Below are 19,119 nucleotides of genomic sequence, written 5' to 3'. Positions count from 1 at the left end.
TTCTCTTCCCCACACCACAACCAGTATCCTTGTTATTAATGGTTGTGTTTGTATGCAGGTGTGTAATGAGAATTAGAATTTAAACAATAGTAGGAGAAACTGTTAGATTACACCTGTAATACCAAATTCAATTTTAGATGCCACATTTTGAGAGACATAAGGTATATTTATAAAAAGATGACTAAGATGGTAAGGGGATTCTCACCACATCATAGTAAAGAAACTAGATGTATTTTACCTGGAAGATGAAATTACTAAGAAAAGCATTGTTATGTTAAAGAGGGACCAGAGCTTTGTCCTACTCTACAAAGGAAGACTAAGAACCATTGGTGGAAAGAAGAAATGTTCAACTCAATATAAGAAAGAATTTTCTCAAAACAGGCCACCCATCAAACAGTGTGAAATGCGGAATGTGCAAGCTCATCTAATCCAACCTGTCATTTTACAAATGAGAAAACAGAGGTCCAGAGAAATGAATTAACAATCCCAAGGTCACACATAACGCAAGTAGCAAGACCAGGATTCAAACTTGGGTCTTCTATTTCAAATTCAGGTTTTCTTTCAAGACATCAAGCTGACTCTTTCTACATAGGATGGGAAGTTGGATTAAATCACGTCAAATATAATTTCCAACTCTAAACTCTATAATTCTTGGAGAAAAAAATGGTTTGGCCACATAAAACAAAATGCAGTCAGTTCCACAAGCAGATTGCTACCTTCTAATCGTCATCTGGCACAATGATTATGCATATAATTAAATGTGCATCAGATTTTATTTTGCAATAGCACTTCCTTATGGCCATGCCACGAGACTTTATTGTTGATTATGCAAAATGTAGGTACATATATATATAGCGTTTTAGCAGTTACAACATGCTTCCCTTCAACAACGTCACATGTGTAGTATAATTATTATTATCCCCATTTCACAGAAGAGGAAACTGGAAAGGAATTTGACTTTCCATGGTAACAAAGCTGGTAAAAATCAAAGCCAAGATTCAAACCCTGCTTTCATGATTCCAAGTTCACTGTTGTGTCCCCTCTAACACCCTGGTGACAAATTATGCCAAGAAAGACCAATGGATGCCATCCCAACCAATGGACAGTTCTCATACCAACTTGATGAAAAGGAGGAGAAAAGCACCAAGTATAGTGAACACAGTATTGGGGGAGAATATTTACCTATAATAGCTTAAGTTGTTTATATCTGACTCCCTTCTCTCAAAGAATTTATAACCTAGTATATGCAGGGAGATGCTAAACTCCAATTTCAATGTTTTTATTGAGAAATGAAATTGAAGTCCACTAACAATTGCCCTTTGCTTCAATTTGGTCTCAGGGGAAATGAAGCAATCAACTGAAAACATAAGTAAAAATTACCAAAATATGTTACATAGAAATGTTGGGATTTTTTTAAAAAATCCCATCCTGGGATATCCTGTGCAAGTACTCTTCTCTAGATTTTCAGTGGAAAAAGGTGGGGGAATGATACCCTCACTTTCGATAACCTCATTCTCAGCAGGGACCTAGTGTTACATTACTGTCCTAGAAAGGGACCATTGTATGTTCAGTGGTCCATGTTCACAGGTAAAAAGCATTCTTATCTTATGGAGTTTTCTGATGTTTAAAACTCTTTTCATAAGCCTAAATGACTTAGGCCTAGTTAACCATTAAATTTAAACCTGCTGTCCTGTTTCTTGCCTGGTGTAGTTAACTAGCTTTATTGTATACATTTCCTTGTATTTTTAAAGATAATGCAAGTGGTGGTGATTATCTGTGCAATTCTTTTTATCTGTGTGTTACCAAATTTACAGAGGATGCAAAGTTAAAAGGGATGGTTACTAAACTGGATGTTAAAAGTTAAATCTAAAAAGATACCACAGACTGAGTGTAAACTTAGATTTAACAGGAATAGATGTAAACTTCTATTCTATGATTAAAATAAACAAAAAAAGTAGATTATGTAGGTATGCAATAGTTCATAGGGAAAGCACATAGGCATTTTCATTAACTCCTAATTCAACGTGAGTCAACAGTGTGACAGCAGCTAAATGCACTAACACAATCCTAGACTACGTTAATAGTAGCATAACATCCAAAATGAGAGAGAGAGACATTGTGGATAAAGATGTGGCCTCAGAGGAGGCAGGAACATATACTATTTGGGGGACCCTGGGCAAATATTTTAACTTCTCAGTGTCTCAGTTGTTATTTAGTGGTTTCAATTGTGTCTGATTCTTTGTGACTCCACTTGGGGTTTCATTGGCAAAGATACTGGAGCAGTTCACCATTTCCTTCTCCAGTTCATTTTACAGATGAGGAAACCAAGGCAAACATGTTTAAGTTACTTGCCCAAGGTCACACAGTTAGCAAGTATATAAGGCTGAATTTTAACTCAGGTAGATAAGTCTTCTTGACTCCAGGCCAAGAATTCTATCTATAAACTCTGACTATTGATGAAGTCACTGATCCAAATACAAATACACACACACACACCAAGAATAAGGTAAATTAAAATACTGCTGTACGCTGTTCTAATTAGATTTTATGTAGAGCACTATGTTTAACAATGGATTCCATTTTAGGATAAATCTAACAATCCAGAGGGAATACACTGTACAGAGGAGGGAACTTGAAAACATAAAACAATGGACATTGGTTGAAGAGCTAGAGAATTTTAGCCTAGATAAGAGAAGACTTGTGAGAGGCCATAATTCTTCACTAAATTGATGGATCTGTAATTTCACCAATGCGTGCTCTCCCTTCAACAATGCATCCATGCTCTTGCATACTATGTGATGGTTATCCATATGCCATATAAAAAAAGGATAATCATATACATACCAATAGGTTCCATCTCAACTTGATGGGGTCTTCCTCTAGTTTTCTTGATGTTTCATAGATACCAATGGTACACAGAGGTGATCCACTAATTATCCTTTGTTCTCAAAATATAACTAGTCTATCTCTTCTGGTCCTCCAGCCCCTTTCCATAATGCCCACATTCAAGTATATTCTTCAGTTGGTGACTGTCAGCTCCTAGCAGTCTGTTATTATTTATGACCCTGCCTCCAGAGAGAATTGACTCTACAGAGTGGATGGTTGGATTAAATCACTTCTAAAAGTTGAGGTACAAGGGCCTAGATCAAAGTAACCAGGTCTTCAGAGTGGTAATCACCCACCAAATTGATGCGCATGTTGTTCTTGTTGACCGACAGTCTGTTCAAGCAGGTTATTTGAACCCAGATCAATACTGCCAAGGGATCTCTCCTCCAACAGTTTGACTAAAAGCAATGAACACTGCTTTCAAAGTGCACTTAGGAGATGTTTTCATATAGGGCTCATCTTAGAATTAAAAGAGCATTTATACAGCTGGGGGCCAAGCAGGAGGGAACATTTGAAAGGCCAATTAAAGCACGCTTTATTGAATTTGCAATACATACAGCATATTTGTGGCTCCACAGAGATAAGAAATGGTATAAAAAGTATATTTTATGGCATAATTATTAACGGTTTGAAGAAAAGTAAAAATGAATGAAATTCAGTCCAGGTTTTGAAAATATGAACCATAGAAATCAAAAGCATAAAATGATTATTCCATACTCTAAGGCCTACTTAATATAGACAGAGGAAATTTATTATATACATATGTACACACATATAAAATAGACTCATTACTAAATATGAATGCTATACAAATATGAAAATAAATCTTTTATTTTAAACTTTATTTTCAGTACTAAGGCTGTGGAACGTGGGTTTATACAAATCACATTAAGTATTAAATTATCAAAAGAGTAGAAAAATGCATTTTGGGGAAAAATGGCACTAAAAGCTATGACTGAAAAATGTCTCCTTATTAAAGACATTTTCCAGAACGAAATTAAAATACCACTCAAATTGCCAGAGTTCATGATTTTAAGAAAGGATATAACATCTATGTGAAATAAATAGGGCCAGGTATGTGCTTACAAAGAGAACTAAGGAAATAAGAAAGAATTGATTAAGTGCAATCTTCTACCTGATTTTAAAGCAGTAAACAAATATGTCTTTAGATGTAAAAACAATTTTGTTAAGTTAATCTACTTCTGGTCAAGTCTACATCCTGATGCTGATTTCCATCTTAGTGGAGATAGGGGTAGGTTTGTCTTATTTCAACAAAATTAACCTCTAGATGTTAAGTTTCACATTCTGATCACATCATTAGAAATTTTCACTAACTCCACATTTAATCAAGTTGTTCATTTAGCCCTGCAGCCATATTTTATTTTTGCTAATAATGAATGGGTAAGCTGACTTTACAAACAACAATGGAGCAAAATAATACTTCTTTCTAATATACATAATCTTATTTACACACTATCAGACAAGTATGAAGACACATTCCCTTGGAAATAAATAGGTGCCATAAAATGAGGTGTACTACATTACATAGCTTTCAGGTATGATGAACATCCCAATAGGTACACAAAAGTCCTAACACATGATATTTACATCAGCTGCATTCCATCAGTAGTTTAACATTGTCAGACACAAGTAAGTCATATCATTAGGGGGCCAAAGGATAGCAGCAACATCTTTGCTTCACTAGGCCATTGAAAATTAAAATAAAAAAGAACTAAGACATTTATACATAAATTAAAGACAATATGGCACAGACAAGACATTTTATTTGACCAAAACTTCGTTTTTATGCTGGTGCACCATTTTCAAGAGTAGACTCACCTTTAAAGAACTAAATCTTTAAGAGTACACTAAAATTAAAAATAAACACAATATTGTGCTGCCTCAGAGTTAAATCAGAGCTTATTATGAACTTTTTTTTTAGTTAGCATACTAAATTTCTTGTTACTAATAACAGTTTTCTGTTAATTTCATCAACAAACCTTGAACTTGAACCGTAGGTCAAGTTGAGCAAGATTCCGTCTGGTGAATCGATGGTTCAGCTCTATGTAGCAAGTAACTGAAATGTTAGTTTCCTTTTTTCCTAGTTTCCTAGTTTTCCTAGTTTCCCTCTGAAACCTATAGACAGCCAAGTCTAATACATGTGAGGGTTTTTCAAATAAATTGCAAAAAAAATGCTGAAATTATCTTACTCAACCTCATTTACCATAAGATGGGATGCATTTTGTCTACGACACAAACACCTTGGCTACCATATTGAGAGTTGTCCTATTTTATCTCATAGACATCAAAGAAACCAGAAGGCCATACTCATTTCTAAAGAGAGGACATGTGCTCTTGATGGTGTTCTGGAGTGGGAATGAGAATGACTATTTATAATTCATATATATAACTCCAGAAAGATTTTTTATAACCTCCTCTCTGTATTTTAAAATAAGATGTGCCATTATGAACCAATTTTAAAACCCTGAAAAAATATAGATAGTAGTTTTAAATATCTGTCCTATTTAATATGGTTAATGCAAATAATACTAAAATTGAAATACTTAAGTTTTCATGAGGGATTCTTATGAAAATATTGAAAGTTTCTAATAAACATAGTACAAGTTCAATCTACCAATACAAAATTTTTTTCCAAAAAACTTTTTTCAATTTAAAAAAAAGTACAGAGTGATATGTCCAGCAAATCATACCTTTTTTGTTTAGAAGTTTGTAGTTTGTAATATTTTCTATTAAAATCTAAGATTTTAACTTACTACACATAGTATATTCTAGTATAGCAAGATAATTTTTTCTTCCTCTACAGAAATAGTTCCCATGAATCAAAATGTTTTCTTTTTTAAAAATCCATTACTTTTTTTAAAAGATTGATTTTTCAATTAATAGCATAGCCTGAGACATAATATATCAATCACTTTTAACTTTTAATAAACATTTCTCTTTATTTTTAACAGTGAGAGAAATAATGCTCTTGCTGTATCAAAATAATGAATTGCTGGAACCTTCGTGGCTAGAAGCTATATTCTTCCTAAAGGATATAGGCATGATAAATCATTCTGTACTTCAAACCATGAAGTCATAGGCACGTAGAGCTGGCTAGGACTTCAAAGATTATTTAGGCCAACACTCTCATTTTTTTTAAATACATGAGGAAACTGAGGCACCAACACATTAAGTAACAGCTAGGTGGCTTAAGGGTATTGGCGGGATCATAACTCTGATCCCAGACCAGGGTTATTTCCACTACACCAACTATTTACATAAGTCAAATAAATATTTTTGGAGGTAATGGGAAAGTAATTTATCACATAAATCTTTAAATCAGAGCTTCTTTGCTAGTTCTGATATGAGAGTAAGGTTACTTAAGAGTTTTTGAAAATCAGTTTATCAGTAAAATTTTATTGGAACTTGAACAAAATGTCTCTGATGGCCAAAAAACAAAACAAAACAAAAACAAAAAACAAACCCTATTTATGAACTCCCATAATCACATGGAAAAGAAGGGGAGATTGCATAGAGGCTCCACAATAAGATGAAATAAACCATGGTATAGATGACCCATGTTATATAACTGTCCACATTCTAGCAGTCACTGGTATATGCCATGCCATTACTCATGATAATAATGATGTTGAAAAATAAGATTTCTTAGGTCCAAAAGTTTCTGATTTAACCATTACAGCAGTTCTTCATCTGTGCTGACTTTTTTGACCCTGTCCCAGTCAAGTTGGTAATTGATTTACTGTCGACATCATCAGCTCTTTTTCTCACTTCCCTTAAAAAAAAAATACACACACAGAAATCCTAGGTTAACAGAATTCACTGTTATAAATAAATACATAATATATATAATATAAAATACATAATAACATTTATTATTTATTTATTTTCAATATTATTTAATATTTATTTAATTTTTATTTAATTTATTTAATTTATCTTATATTTTATAAATTTAATAAATATAAATTTAATTTTAAAATTATTCAATTATTTATTATGAATTAATTATAAAATTATAATTATTGAAATAGATGTAATTTATTTATTCGATATTCAATAATAATTAATATTTATTATTATTTATGATAATACAATAAAAATATATATAATATAACATAAAGTATGAAGTATAAATAAATAACAGCAATGAAAATCTAGTATCCATAGCTAAGGTAAATTTATCTGTTATTTTATGTTTCTTTTACATTTTTTCATAAGTACTGCATAACTTTTAGGTACCATATTCTAACTTTCACCTTCCAAAATCTCTCTATAAGAGAAATAGTCCCTATATGTCAATCATATATATACAGATGTGTATGTATATGTATACTTATGTGTACATATGTGAAATATGTGTATATTTGCACGATTTACCTCACACAAATGTGGTATAAGACAAATATACTTTATATATACTTTCATATACTTTAAATTGTTTTACATAAAGAGAACTATCATACTACAAAATGGATTTGAATTTTTTCTTTATATGCATGCACACATAAAGAATATAAAGGTATGTGTCCATATGGCTCATATATACATATTTATATAGACAGTGATAGTGTATCTATATAGATATATGGATAGAGATATATACAGACACATGTAAATAATAAAATTTGTTTTGTGGAAGATATCTATGTGTACATGTGTTTGTGTATGTACAATGTAAAGAAAAATGGAAAGTTGTGCTTATACATATGTGTCTATTTGCATATATGTACAATATCTACCTGGTGCCCATAACAGAACACTTGGGGTGGTGTCTCTCCACATGGAGAGGCTAAGAAGACTTCTTCCAGGAGGAATGTGATGATGTGTAATGCAAGTGTCTTGGAGAGACTGTGAAGCATGGGAAACACTCTGTAACTAGTTCTGGATCATTTTAACCCTGTGCTGATATAGGTGGTTCTTTGATTGGGTGAGGGAGGCATTCAAAGTGGTTATTGGCACCAGCCACTTCCTTTCTTGACTCATTTGCTCTTGGGGGAATCTCATTGATTCTTTTGCTCATTATGTCCAGTGAGAGACGGTATTGTTAGGGAAAAGGTCTTGGAGACTTCTTCCCCCAAGGCCAGATGGCTCAGTGAAAGGGCCTTAGACCTTGACCTTTGATTTTCTTCTTTTGCATTCTAGATTAAGTGAGTGGTTTCTGAGACTGTGTGAGTTCAAAAGTTCCAGAGGGTCCCTCAGCATACCAGGGTTCACATTGGTTCACAACATATATCAGTATTGTGCAGTACTAATGCCCCAAGGAGCAAAGAGTGATCAATGGGATCCCAGGCAAGTGGAAGGTGAGAGGAAGAATCACCCTGTAGTCATGCTACACTGGGATTTGAAATTGGTGGGTCTAATGATATGTAGAAACTGAGTTAAACTTTGAGCCAACTCCCTCCTCCAAAAAACAAGATGGTACAAAGGAAAGCATGCCCCTCAAGGTATCAGGGAGGGAAATGTCTGTAGTTTGTTCTCGCTATATATTTAAAGTAAATACCCCTTTGTAAAAACTACCACATGTTAGATGTGAAATTGAACCAGGGTGATATTAGCTAGGTCCAACAATGGGAAGGAGAAAAGAGGACAGCTAGCCAGTGAGGACTTGAGCTGATGGTGGTAGAAAAAAGAGACATCCCAATCCTTCAGCATGCCCTAGAAAGCTGAGGGAGAGATGTAGCCTGCCTGCCTCTGAGGAAAAAAAGTCAGAGCATATATACAACATGTGTGTACATATACAGACATATACATATACACACAAGTATATACATACATATTGTATCTATACCCATAAGCATATACATATGTGTATACATGTATATGTGTATATATACATGTACACTGTGTCTATACCCATAAGTATATACATATGTGTATATACATATATGCATGCATGCATTGTGCACTAGTGTTTTATGTTTATATAAAATGTATTTTTCTACAATTCCAGATTGTTATGAAAAGTTTAGGCATAGCCTCAATTAATAGTTACAGAGTATTAGCCCTAACCACAGATGTCCTGATTAGTGACAGTAAAGGAAGTTGGAAAACTATAGCTAAGTTAAATTAATGGATAATCCACAAAGCTCTCTTTAGCTACTGGCTTCAGTATGTTCCTTTTATTAGATGCCTTTATTTTAGAGATGAGAAAAATAAAGTACAAAGAAAGGAAATGACATCTCATAGGTCATGTAGATAATGACGGTGATATCTGAAAAAAAAATACTGTTGCTTTCTGGTATTCCTAACCCCCTTTGCCATTCATTTCACTTACTCCTTTCAATATTACTCAAATTTCTTAAATTTGCCCTAAGTGTCCCCTCTATCTAAAAATAACAGTTCACATTCCACTAGTATACTTAGAGTTTATAGAGGGAAGATTCTGTGAAGATGGTGGAGTAGATCAGAAAATTCCAAGCCCTCCAGATTTTCCCCACAAATATAAAATAATGCCTCAGGGCAAACATGGAGTGCTAAAGATAAACAAGAGTTGGGGCAGAACAGTGGTCTTCTTGGGCAATCACAGAAGATCAGAAGAAAAATCCCAGGACCCAGGTTTGGTCCCAGTAAAGAGTAAAGACATCCAGGCTGTCTCCTTTGAAATAGCAAGTGGCAAGCCTTGGGGCTAGCTGGGCTGGGAGGTAACCTTGGCCTCAGCCACAGGAACTTTCACTTCCAGGACAGTATCTGGAGTCCGGTATCTGAGCCAGGGAAGATTAAGGGAGCCTCTGCTGATAAGGGACACCAAGCTCAGCTTGGTTACCCAGACACAGCCCTGGGCAAGAAGGAACCAGCACATACCCAGTGAGTGCAAAAGCAATGGGGCAGGGACACCATTGACTTTGGGGACTTACAGGATGGCAGTTTTGGTTCCAGGCCATAGTGAAGAATTGAAGGAGGATCTGAGACTAGAGGCACCACCCCCCATATCCCAGGACTAGAGGTGATTACAAAAAATAAGCTGCTCCAAGTTAAAAAAAAAAAAAACACAACAACAACAAATGAGCAGGCAAAGGAGAAAGAATCCAACCACAGAAAGTTACTATGGGAATAGAAAAGACTGGGGTTTGTCTTCAGAGGAGGATATTGAAGCCAAAAAAGCCTCTCCTACCCCAAAGAGTAACATCAAATGGTCACCTGCCCAAAAAGAATTTCATAGAAGAATTTTAAAAAAGACTTTAAAATCAAGTGAGAGAAATTGGGGGAAACAATTTTAAATAATAACAATCCAAGAAAGAACATTATAAAAACAAAGTCAACCAATTAGAAAAGGAAATCCAGAATCTTAAGGAAGATAATGACTCCTTGAAAATTAGAATTAGGTACGAGGAAGCCAGCAAAGTTATAAAAGACCAAGAAATAATAAAACAAAATATAAAGAATGAAAAAAAAAATAGAAGAGGATGTGAAACATAAGAAAAACAACTGATCTGGAGAGCAGATTAAGAAGAGAAAACATAAGAACAATTGGACTACCTGAAAGCTATGATCAAAAAAAGAATCTTGATACAAATAATCAAAGAAAATTGTCCTGAAGCATTAGAACAAGAGGGGAAAAGTAGAAGCAAAGAAAATTCACCAATCACTACCTGAAAAAGATTCTATGAGGAAAACCTATAGGAATATCTTACCCAAATTCTGAAACCCCCAGCTCCAGGATAAAGTATTATGAGCAACAAGAAAAAATAATTTAAATATGGTGGTATAACCATTAGAATTACACAAGATTTAGCAGCAGTGACACTAAAAGACTGCAGGTCTTGGAGCACTATATATTGAAAAGCAAAAGAACAGGAGTTGTGGCCAAAAATATTATACCCCACAAAGTTAAGCATAATCCTGAATAAGAAAAAAAATGGACATTTAATGAATTGTCAGACTTTCAGGATTTTGTTAAAAAAAACTGGACTTAATAGAAGATTTGAAATAAAAGAATCAAAAGAAACATAAGCTACATATCAAAGACTAATTGCAAGGGACTTAATAAGGACAGAATGTTTACCTTTTGTAGGAGGACATGTATAACGTATATCTAACACTGTCACTAGTATTTGGGTAGTTCATAAAAAAAAAAATTGGGGATAGACTTGAGAATGATATGATTTTTAAAAAGTAAAACCATTTAGGAACAGGCTGGAGAAGGAAATGGCAAATCACTCCATATCTTTGCCAAGAAAACCCCAAATGAAGTCACAGAGTCAGACACGATGGAAAAACGACTCAACAACAAAAGATAGTATCCACAAAAGGACATGGTTAACAATGTCAAATACTTCAGAGTCATCACGAAAGGTTAAGACTGAGAAAAGGCCACTGGATTTAGTAGTAAAGAGATCATTAATGACCTTAGAGAGAGCAAATTCAGTCCAGCACAGGAACAGATACCAGACTTCAAGATTTTACAAAGTGAGGTGAGAAAGTGGAAGCAACAAATACATACTTTTTCTTGGAATCTAGCTGAAGAAAAAAAAAGGAGAACTATGGGACAACAACTTTAGGAGTGCACAATCCAGTGAATGTTTCTTGAAGACAGAGATCTGAGAATGTCAGAGATCATTTACTTCTCTTTAGCATCCAACACAGAACTCAGCATGTAATAAATACTATAAAAATTGAATGTCACTGGTTCAAATTTATTCTAAAAAAAAAACCATATACACATATGTGATCTTGGCTTTATTTTCCTCAATCCAATTAAATAAAGACATGCTTCATTTTAAAGATGATTGATATTTTAAAAATTCAAACTTACAAAAATAGCTTAATTAGATGATAAGAATATACTTTATAAAATAATTCTTTATAAACTCTGTTACTATATTTTAAATGATTCAATCTTTAAAATTTTTATTTGCACAGAAGCCTTAAAAGAACAAATCTATTTAAAAAGCAAGTCCCATATTTTGGAAATTTTGCCTACACAAATATGTAAATATGTAGGATTTGAACACTAGAATTGTCCTAGAATGCCCTAGAATTCTCCACATTCAAATTTCAATAGTATTCTGGTAATAACAAATTTGCCTGTAAATGGGTTAATGATTAAGGAAAATGTCCTACCAGCCAACTAAGGAAATACCATTTCTTGGAGATTCTAATTCTTAGAATATGATGTTTCCAAGAACAAATATAGTAGAATAAATTATAGCTTTAACGAGTCATTCCTGGAGTTCTTGCAAAACAAATTCAAAATCTCAAATGCTCCAAGCCCTTAATATCAAAGAGATTCTAGAGTAAATTTCATGAAACATCTTGTGAGAACTAGACTTGTACATTCCATGGCTGTGGAGTTGAAAGCTATCTGGATGATTCACTTGGTGGTCTATAAAATAGAGTTTATTTGACATAAATTATGAATAGTAACCATCTGAAAAACTGTAAGTCATCTTAAAACTCACATTTTATCTCTACTTTATAGCACCTGACTCTTTAGGTCTAGTTATTTTGACAAACACATATTTTGGGCACAGGTTCTCTAGTGGAATCATGCCCAATATCAATGGTTACTACTCTTGCAGAACGTCCTTTTGCTCTTCCACCTCATGCCAACAAAAGAGTCCACATAAATATGTTTTATCATACAACCAGAACATCTCAGACCTAGGGACCTTAAATCAACAGAAGATGAAGGAGGCAAAAAAAAAATCACTAATATATGAATCACAAGTAAGTTTTCTGACTCCTTGAGTTGCCTAAGAATTTTAGTTGTTGATGTCATCTGGTCATAAAATGGTGGAAATGAAATATGCCTTGTGATATGCTAGTTATCAAAATATCTTTGCACACCAGGTGTTTTAAAGCAAATAAACATAAGCTAGTTTCCAAGAGGTAAAAACAGTCATTGCTAGAACTGATCAAACATGCTATATCTATTAGTAGATAGCCTAGAAGGAATCAACTTCTTCTATCTTTATGGTATAATAAAAGAAATAAACTCTGCTCTCTGGGTGTGACTAGGGCACGTTGGAAGGCACTTACCTTTAGCAGGATCCCAGAGTAAAATTTTGCATATTACTGTACTGACTTATTCAATGATCTCTACTGCATTCCTCCATTAAAGTCCTATTCTGATATATCATTTTGGCTTGGAAATGACACTTTGTTCCCAAAGACTATGCCAAGGAATTAGAAACTCTGGCGGATCTTCCATCAAACTTGTGAAAGACTGGCCCCCAAGATATAGTCTAAGTTCAAATAATATGATTGGCAGAGAGCTGGTCACAACTCCAATAAAATAATAAAAAAAATTAATCCAATAACTTGGGTATTTTTTTTCTTACTATTGGTTTTTGTCCAAGGCAACTAACTCATGGAATTATCTACTAACGCACAGAAAGACTGCAATCTACTTTAACAGAACCAACAAAATCACTGATATTCTTAACTACTGAGCATCTGAAATATTATATAAAGACATCAACAAAAGTAGACATCTAAAGCATTTACATATTGCCTCTGACAGATATTAGCTGTGTGGTCCTGTGAAAGTTACTTAATCTCTCAGTATTCTGGGCAATTCTCTAAGACAGTTTCCTCACCTGAGAGTTCATAAGTCCAGTCCTTATCTCCTCTTTAATTCTGTCACACAATAAAGCACTCTGGGAACAGTAATCTATTAATTAAGCATAGCCCTAAGGTAAACTTACTTTCTTTCAGACCCTCAGAGCACAATGGTATCAAGATGACTAGAAATAGTATGTCATTTCTCTAAAGAGTAGCTCCAGGATAAACTAGAATCACAGATTTTTTTTTGGTGGTATATGGTAAGTATTTAATTGCTAATAACTGACATGACCTTAGAGGTCATTCAGTCCAATCCATTCATGTTACAGTTGAGGAAACAAAGTTCCTCAAAGATTAAGTGCCCAAGGTCACTCAGTGACATGATGGAACTGAAACTGGGATCTCTACAGACTCTTGTATTCTAATACTCCTTTCATTACCTCACACACTTGTGCCTCAATGTGCATAACACATCACAGATGAGCAATCCATTCTCCATTCAGTATCTGAAGTGATTTTGCAGGTCTCATCATGTCACTCCCCCACTCAACGAACTCAAGTGACTTCCTGTTGCCTCCAGCAGCATATATGAATGCTCTGGCATTTGAAGTCCTTCATAACCTAGCCCCCTTCTACTTTTCCAGGCTTCTTACTTCATCTCACTCTTTCACTCTCTTTACATTAATGGAAACTCTCAGGGAAACATCAAATGGCTAGGACACCCTCTCCAGTCAGTGCTGGCTGTGACTTCTTTCAAGTCCTCCTTTCTTTTTCAGCTCTTCCTTCATCCTCCAGTGACGTAGAAGGAAGAACCTACATTATCTCTATTCCCCATTGTCACTTTCACACTCTCTCCCTTTGCTTCTATCCTGGTCTCCTTGCTGTTGTTCCTCAAAAAAGACCCTCTGTCTTCAACTCCAAGCATTTTCACTGGCTCTCCCCCACACCTGGAATGCTCTCCCTCCTCATCTCTACCTCCTGGTTCCTTCAATTCAAGCTAAAATCTCACCTTTTACAGGAAACTTTAATTTTAGTTTAAGAGCTCTTTAATTTTAGTTTCATCCTTCTATGGATAATTTCTTATTTATTCTGCATATAGCTTATTACATAGTTGTTTTCATGCTGCCTCCCCCAAAATATTGTGAATTCCTCAAAAGGGTACTGCCTTTTGAATTTCTTTGCATCCCCAGTACTTAGAACAGTATCTGACACATAACAGGCCCTTAGCAAATATTTATTGACTGACTACTGACGGTTCCCTTTTCTTTCAAAGGTTCATTCCATACATCTCTATCACCTTGTACAGATCATTGTTGATATAAGCGATTAGCCTTCAGGTCATTCCCTCTTCCTTTCTCAGGGAGTTTATTTTTTATATTGATTTCTAATTAAGAAAATTTATTTTCTCTCCCTCTAAACTCTCACCCCATTGGGAAAAAAGGAAAAATGAATTCTTTGTAATAAAAATACATAGGCAAACAAAATGAATTCCCTTATTGGTTGAGTTCAAAATGCATACGTCTCATTCTACACCCTGAATCCATCACCTTTCTATCAGAAGGTAAATAGGATGTTTTATCATACATCCTCTGGAATCATGGATGATCAGTGCATCATTCAGTACCTGGCTCACAGTTTTCTTTTTTTCCCCAACCCCTGTTCTCTAATTTGGAAGTTTGGATAGACATGTGGGTCCTCCCTTGAACACCTCAGTCTCAAGGTTCATCACCTTTAACCTCTATCTGTTCTCTACACTCCATCTCAGCCATCGACAGGGCAATCATACCTTAATCCTACTCATCACCCATAATTTTCTACTAACATGTGCTTGAACTTTAAAATTCCCCACTTTGATAATCATCTCTTATTCTTTCATCTTTCCCTTTTTCTCAGTTTTCCTAAACTTATTATCTTCATCACAATCTCTAGTCCAATTCCCCTCTCAGATAATCATTCCTGTTCTTCATCTTCCTCCCTGTAACCTTAATCCTGTGGTTAACCAATTCAACCATATACTGTCATCTCACCAGAGGTACTGGTCCACCCTAAACACTCCATACACCCCTAAACAACAAATGCTTATTGACTAATAAAGAAGATACTGTTTTCTTTAATCTGGTGTAAATGCCTGTGCTAACAAGGACAAATATTTTCCTTTGTAACAATTTAAGCATCCTCCTTTGTTATAATGCATGCCTTTTTCCCCTCTATGTGCTATACTTGCTCATAGCAAAACTGCCTTGTAAGAAACACACTGTCTCTATCTTCTCATTTTTAATCTCTGGAGAGAACATATGTGTATGTCTACACATTTATAATCTATACACCTATGTATATGTACACATATACACATATATGCATATATATGTATACATTATATTATGTGTGGAATTCATCTGCTGATGACACACACACATATCCATCACCTATTGATGGTGTGCGACATGCTTTTGAGTGAATAAACAAACTGCAGTTTACCTGTCTATATTCATTATCCTAGGCTTATTTGAGCAGTAGCAAGTAAGAACACTGAAAATTCCAGCAACATTTCCCTTTCATTTTTAAATTCCTAGAAATAATCATCATGCATTCTGCTTCCGCATATACTTCTCAAGCCCTTGCAAACAGGCTTCTGACACCACCCCTTGCCCAAGACTATTTTCTCGAACGTGACCAACAGTCTCCACTGCTAAAAACCAATGGCTTTTTTTCTTTACTCTCCATATTCTTTGACTTTTCCAAATTTTTTATGTTGTTGACAAGCCCCTTCTGTTTATAAACTCTTCTCTACCTTTGCCTTCTGTGACACTCCTCCCTTCCAGCTCTCCTACCTGTCAAACGTTCGTTTTTTCAGTCTTATTGGTTCATTATCCACCCCGTTTGATAACCATATTTTCCAAAGGTTTTTGCTTTTCTCTCTATGTTTCCCTTGGTTATCTCATTCTACCAACATGGATTCAATTATCTCCAAGCAGGGATTCTACATTTACCTAATAGGCCCTAATGTTTCTCCTGAATCTTAATTCTGCATCAAAAAATTGTCAGCTAGACACCTCCAGTAGGCTGTCGCATCAATACTTCAAATTAAAGATATAGATAATAGAAATCAACTTTTCCCTAAAACTCACTACAGCATCCATCTTTCCCAAATCACTCTGTATTTATTTTGCACATATTCTACTTACACATCTATATGTTGTCTCTCCCATTAGAATGCAAACTCCTACAGGGCAAGAACTGTTTTGCATTGTCTTTGTATTTCCAGCACTTAATATGCCCTCTCCCAAGGAAACCTAGACTCTGTCCCTGGTACCCTGGTCTCTGATAGGTGAGCTTTTCGTCATAGCTGGACTGGAAACAAGCCTCCATTTCACTTTTCCAAACCTTGCCAATTCACACATACTCCATTCTAAAGGAGGCAGTTCCTTGAGGGCACAGAACAGCTGGCTTACTTCCCTAGGTGTGTATCCCAAGTGCTTAGTCCAGTGTCTGGCACATAGTAAGTACATAATATACAATTTTCCATACATATATAGACCTGGCACATGTTTTTTGTAATTACTGTTCAGATCAATCATATTCAACTCTTCATGACCCTATTTGGGATTTTCTTGGCAAGGATGCTGGACTGGTTTGCCATTTCCTTCTACAGCCCATTTTAGAGATGGGGAAATTGAGGTAAACAGGGTTAAATGACTTACTTAGGGTTATACAGCTACTAAGTGTCTGAGGCTGGATTTGAACTCAGATCTTCCTGACTCCAAGCCTAGCACCTCTATCCACTGTGCCACCTAGCTGCCCTAGATATGGCACATAGTGGACACTTAACAGATGTTTGTTGATTGACTAATCTCAAATATCTCCATTTCTGGTAGGCCACTCCCATCCTTCCAGGGTTCACAACCTGGAATTCATCCTTGACTCTTCACACTTGGCCCTTAGACCTAATCTCAAGACTCATCATTTCTATGTACAGAACAGATCCAAATCCCATCCCCATCTTATATATAGTGAAGGCTCTCATCACCACCTACCCACACTACTGCAGTAGACTAATAATTTATCTCTCTGCTTCAAGACTCCCCTTTCTCCAATCTACTCCCCTGTACAGATGCTAATGTAATTTTCCCAAGACACAGATTTAACCACTTTGCATTGCTCCTCAAGTTGCTTAAGCTGGTGCTCACAAATAAATGCCTCTGTTTGGTATTGAGTACCGTTCCCAACCTAGTTCTCCATCCTACCTTAGAGCCTTGTTAAGCATTAGTCCCCTTCGAATTAATCCAGAAGCTCTAATCTTCAAAGCTCAGCCCAGACAACACCTTCCATTGGGATGTCCCTGAGCCCCTCCCAGCTACTAGTGTTTCCCCAAAAAATTATCTTGTATTCCATATACTGATTTTTCTATCTACATTGTTGTCTACCCCTGGCACAGTGGATAGAGTGAAAGACATGGAATCAGAAAGACCTGAATTCAAATTTGGCCTCAGACATTTACTAGCTGTGTGACCCTGGGCAAGTCACTGAGCCCCATTTGCCAGTTTCTTCATCTGTAAAATAAACTGGAGAAGGAAATGGCAAAACACTCCAGTATCTTTGCCAAAAAAAAAAAAAACCCCAAACGGGGTCATAAAGAGTCGGACATAACTGAAACAACTAAACAACAATAGAATATATGCTAGCAAAAATACTTTTCTTTGCCTTTCTATACCAAGACATCTAGTAGGAACTTAATAAAGTAAGGATTTATTGATTGATTCCTTCTACCTGGATATCTTGCCCTGCCATTCTTTTAAAAAAGAGATTTTATTTAAAAAAGATGCCATAAGAAGATGAATTTTTCTATTTATAAGATCCTTTAAAAGTCAACAATATCAAAGAGAACCATGTGATGTAGTGGAAAGAACATTTATTATTAGGATTGAAGAGACCTGATTTCTAACACCAATTCTCTCACTAACAAATAGAAGTTACTAATCCCTCTAGGCCTCAGTTTTCTTATTTCTAAAATACAGGGATTGAACTGAGTGATATAAAAGGTCCCTTCCATGTATCTTTAGAGGTCTGTGACCAGCATTTTAAATAGTAAATAGCTAGGATTAAGTGGCTACTTACAGTAAAGTACCAGTTTAAAATACGTTAACTTGTTCAAATTGTGAATATATTACCAGCAGAAGAGGTTTTTCATCAAAGAAAAGATAATGTCTCTGAAAACCTACAAAGCATCTTCACTACTGAAATTATGTCTTGGTAAGTCTACCATTTGAAAACAATAGGCTTGATTTCCTTTTTGTCATCTACATTTTAATTTTCAAATATTTAAATTCTTGAGAGTTGCTCATAGATCAGATTTCTATTCCATAAGGGTTCTCTCCATTAAGTGACACCTCCCCCAAATGAAGAAATCTGATATGGGTAAAAGTATTAAGACTAACAGATAATCTTATCTCCTCAGATTTTTCAGAATTAAAATGCTTACACTCAAATCTATTAAATTTAGCACTGATACTTATCACAACAAAGATCAAAATTAATATCATTTCCACAGATTAATAATTACTCAGAAATAGCTTTGACAAAGTTGCCATATCAGTAGGACAACATGTGGGGTAACAAAAGAAGCACTAGGCTAGGATCTAGGAGACATACATTCTAGTCGCAACTGGCCAAATAATGATCTGTGTGACCTTGGGCAAACCACTTGTCTGG

General features: G+C 35.2%; 1 protein-coding gene across 1 annotated transcript in view; it reads right to left on the bottom strand.

Moving 5' to 3' along the window:
- Positions 1-3,434: 3,434 nt before the first annotated feature.
- Positions 3,435-19,119, bottom strand: part of LOC114025601 (ras and EF-hand domain-containing protein-like) — a 107,309-nt gene continuing 91,624 nt past the window's right edge. The window contains exon 17 of the mRNA XM_027839079.1: positions 3,435-6,679. Within this exon, the coding sequence (XP_027694880.1) occupies positions 6,574-6,679 (106 nt within the window). The 3' untranslated portion in view covers positions 3,435-6,573. The remainder of the gene's footprint in view (positions 6,680-19,119) is intronic.

The sequence above is a fragment of the Vombatus ursinus genome, unplaced genomic scaffold (genome assembly GCF_900497805.2).
Source record: "Vombatus ursinus unplaced genomic scaffold, bare-nosed wombat genome assembly UNPS02014832.1, whole genome shotgun sequence".
In the NCBI taxonomy this organism is placed as follows: domain Eukaryota; kingdom Metazoa; phylum Chordata; class Mammalia; order Diprotodontia; family Vombatidae; genus Vombatus; species Vombatus ursinus.
This window is presented reverse-complemented; position numbering and strand designations above follow the sequence as displayed.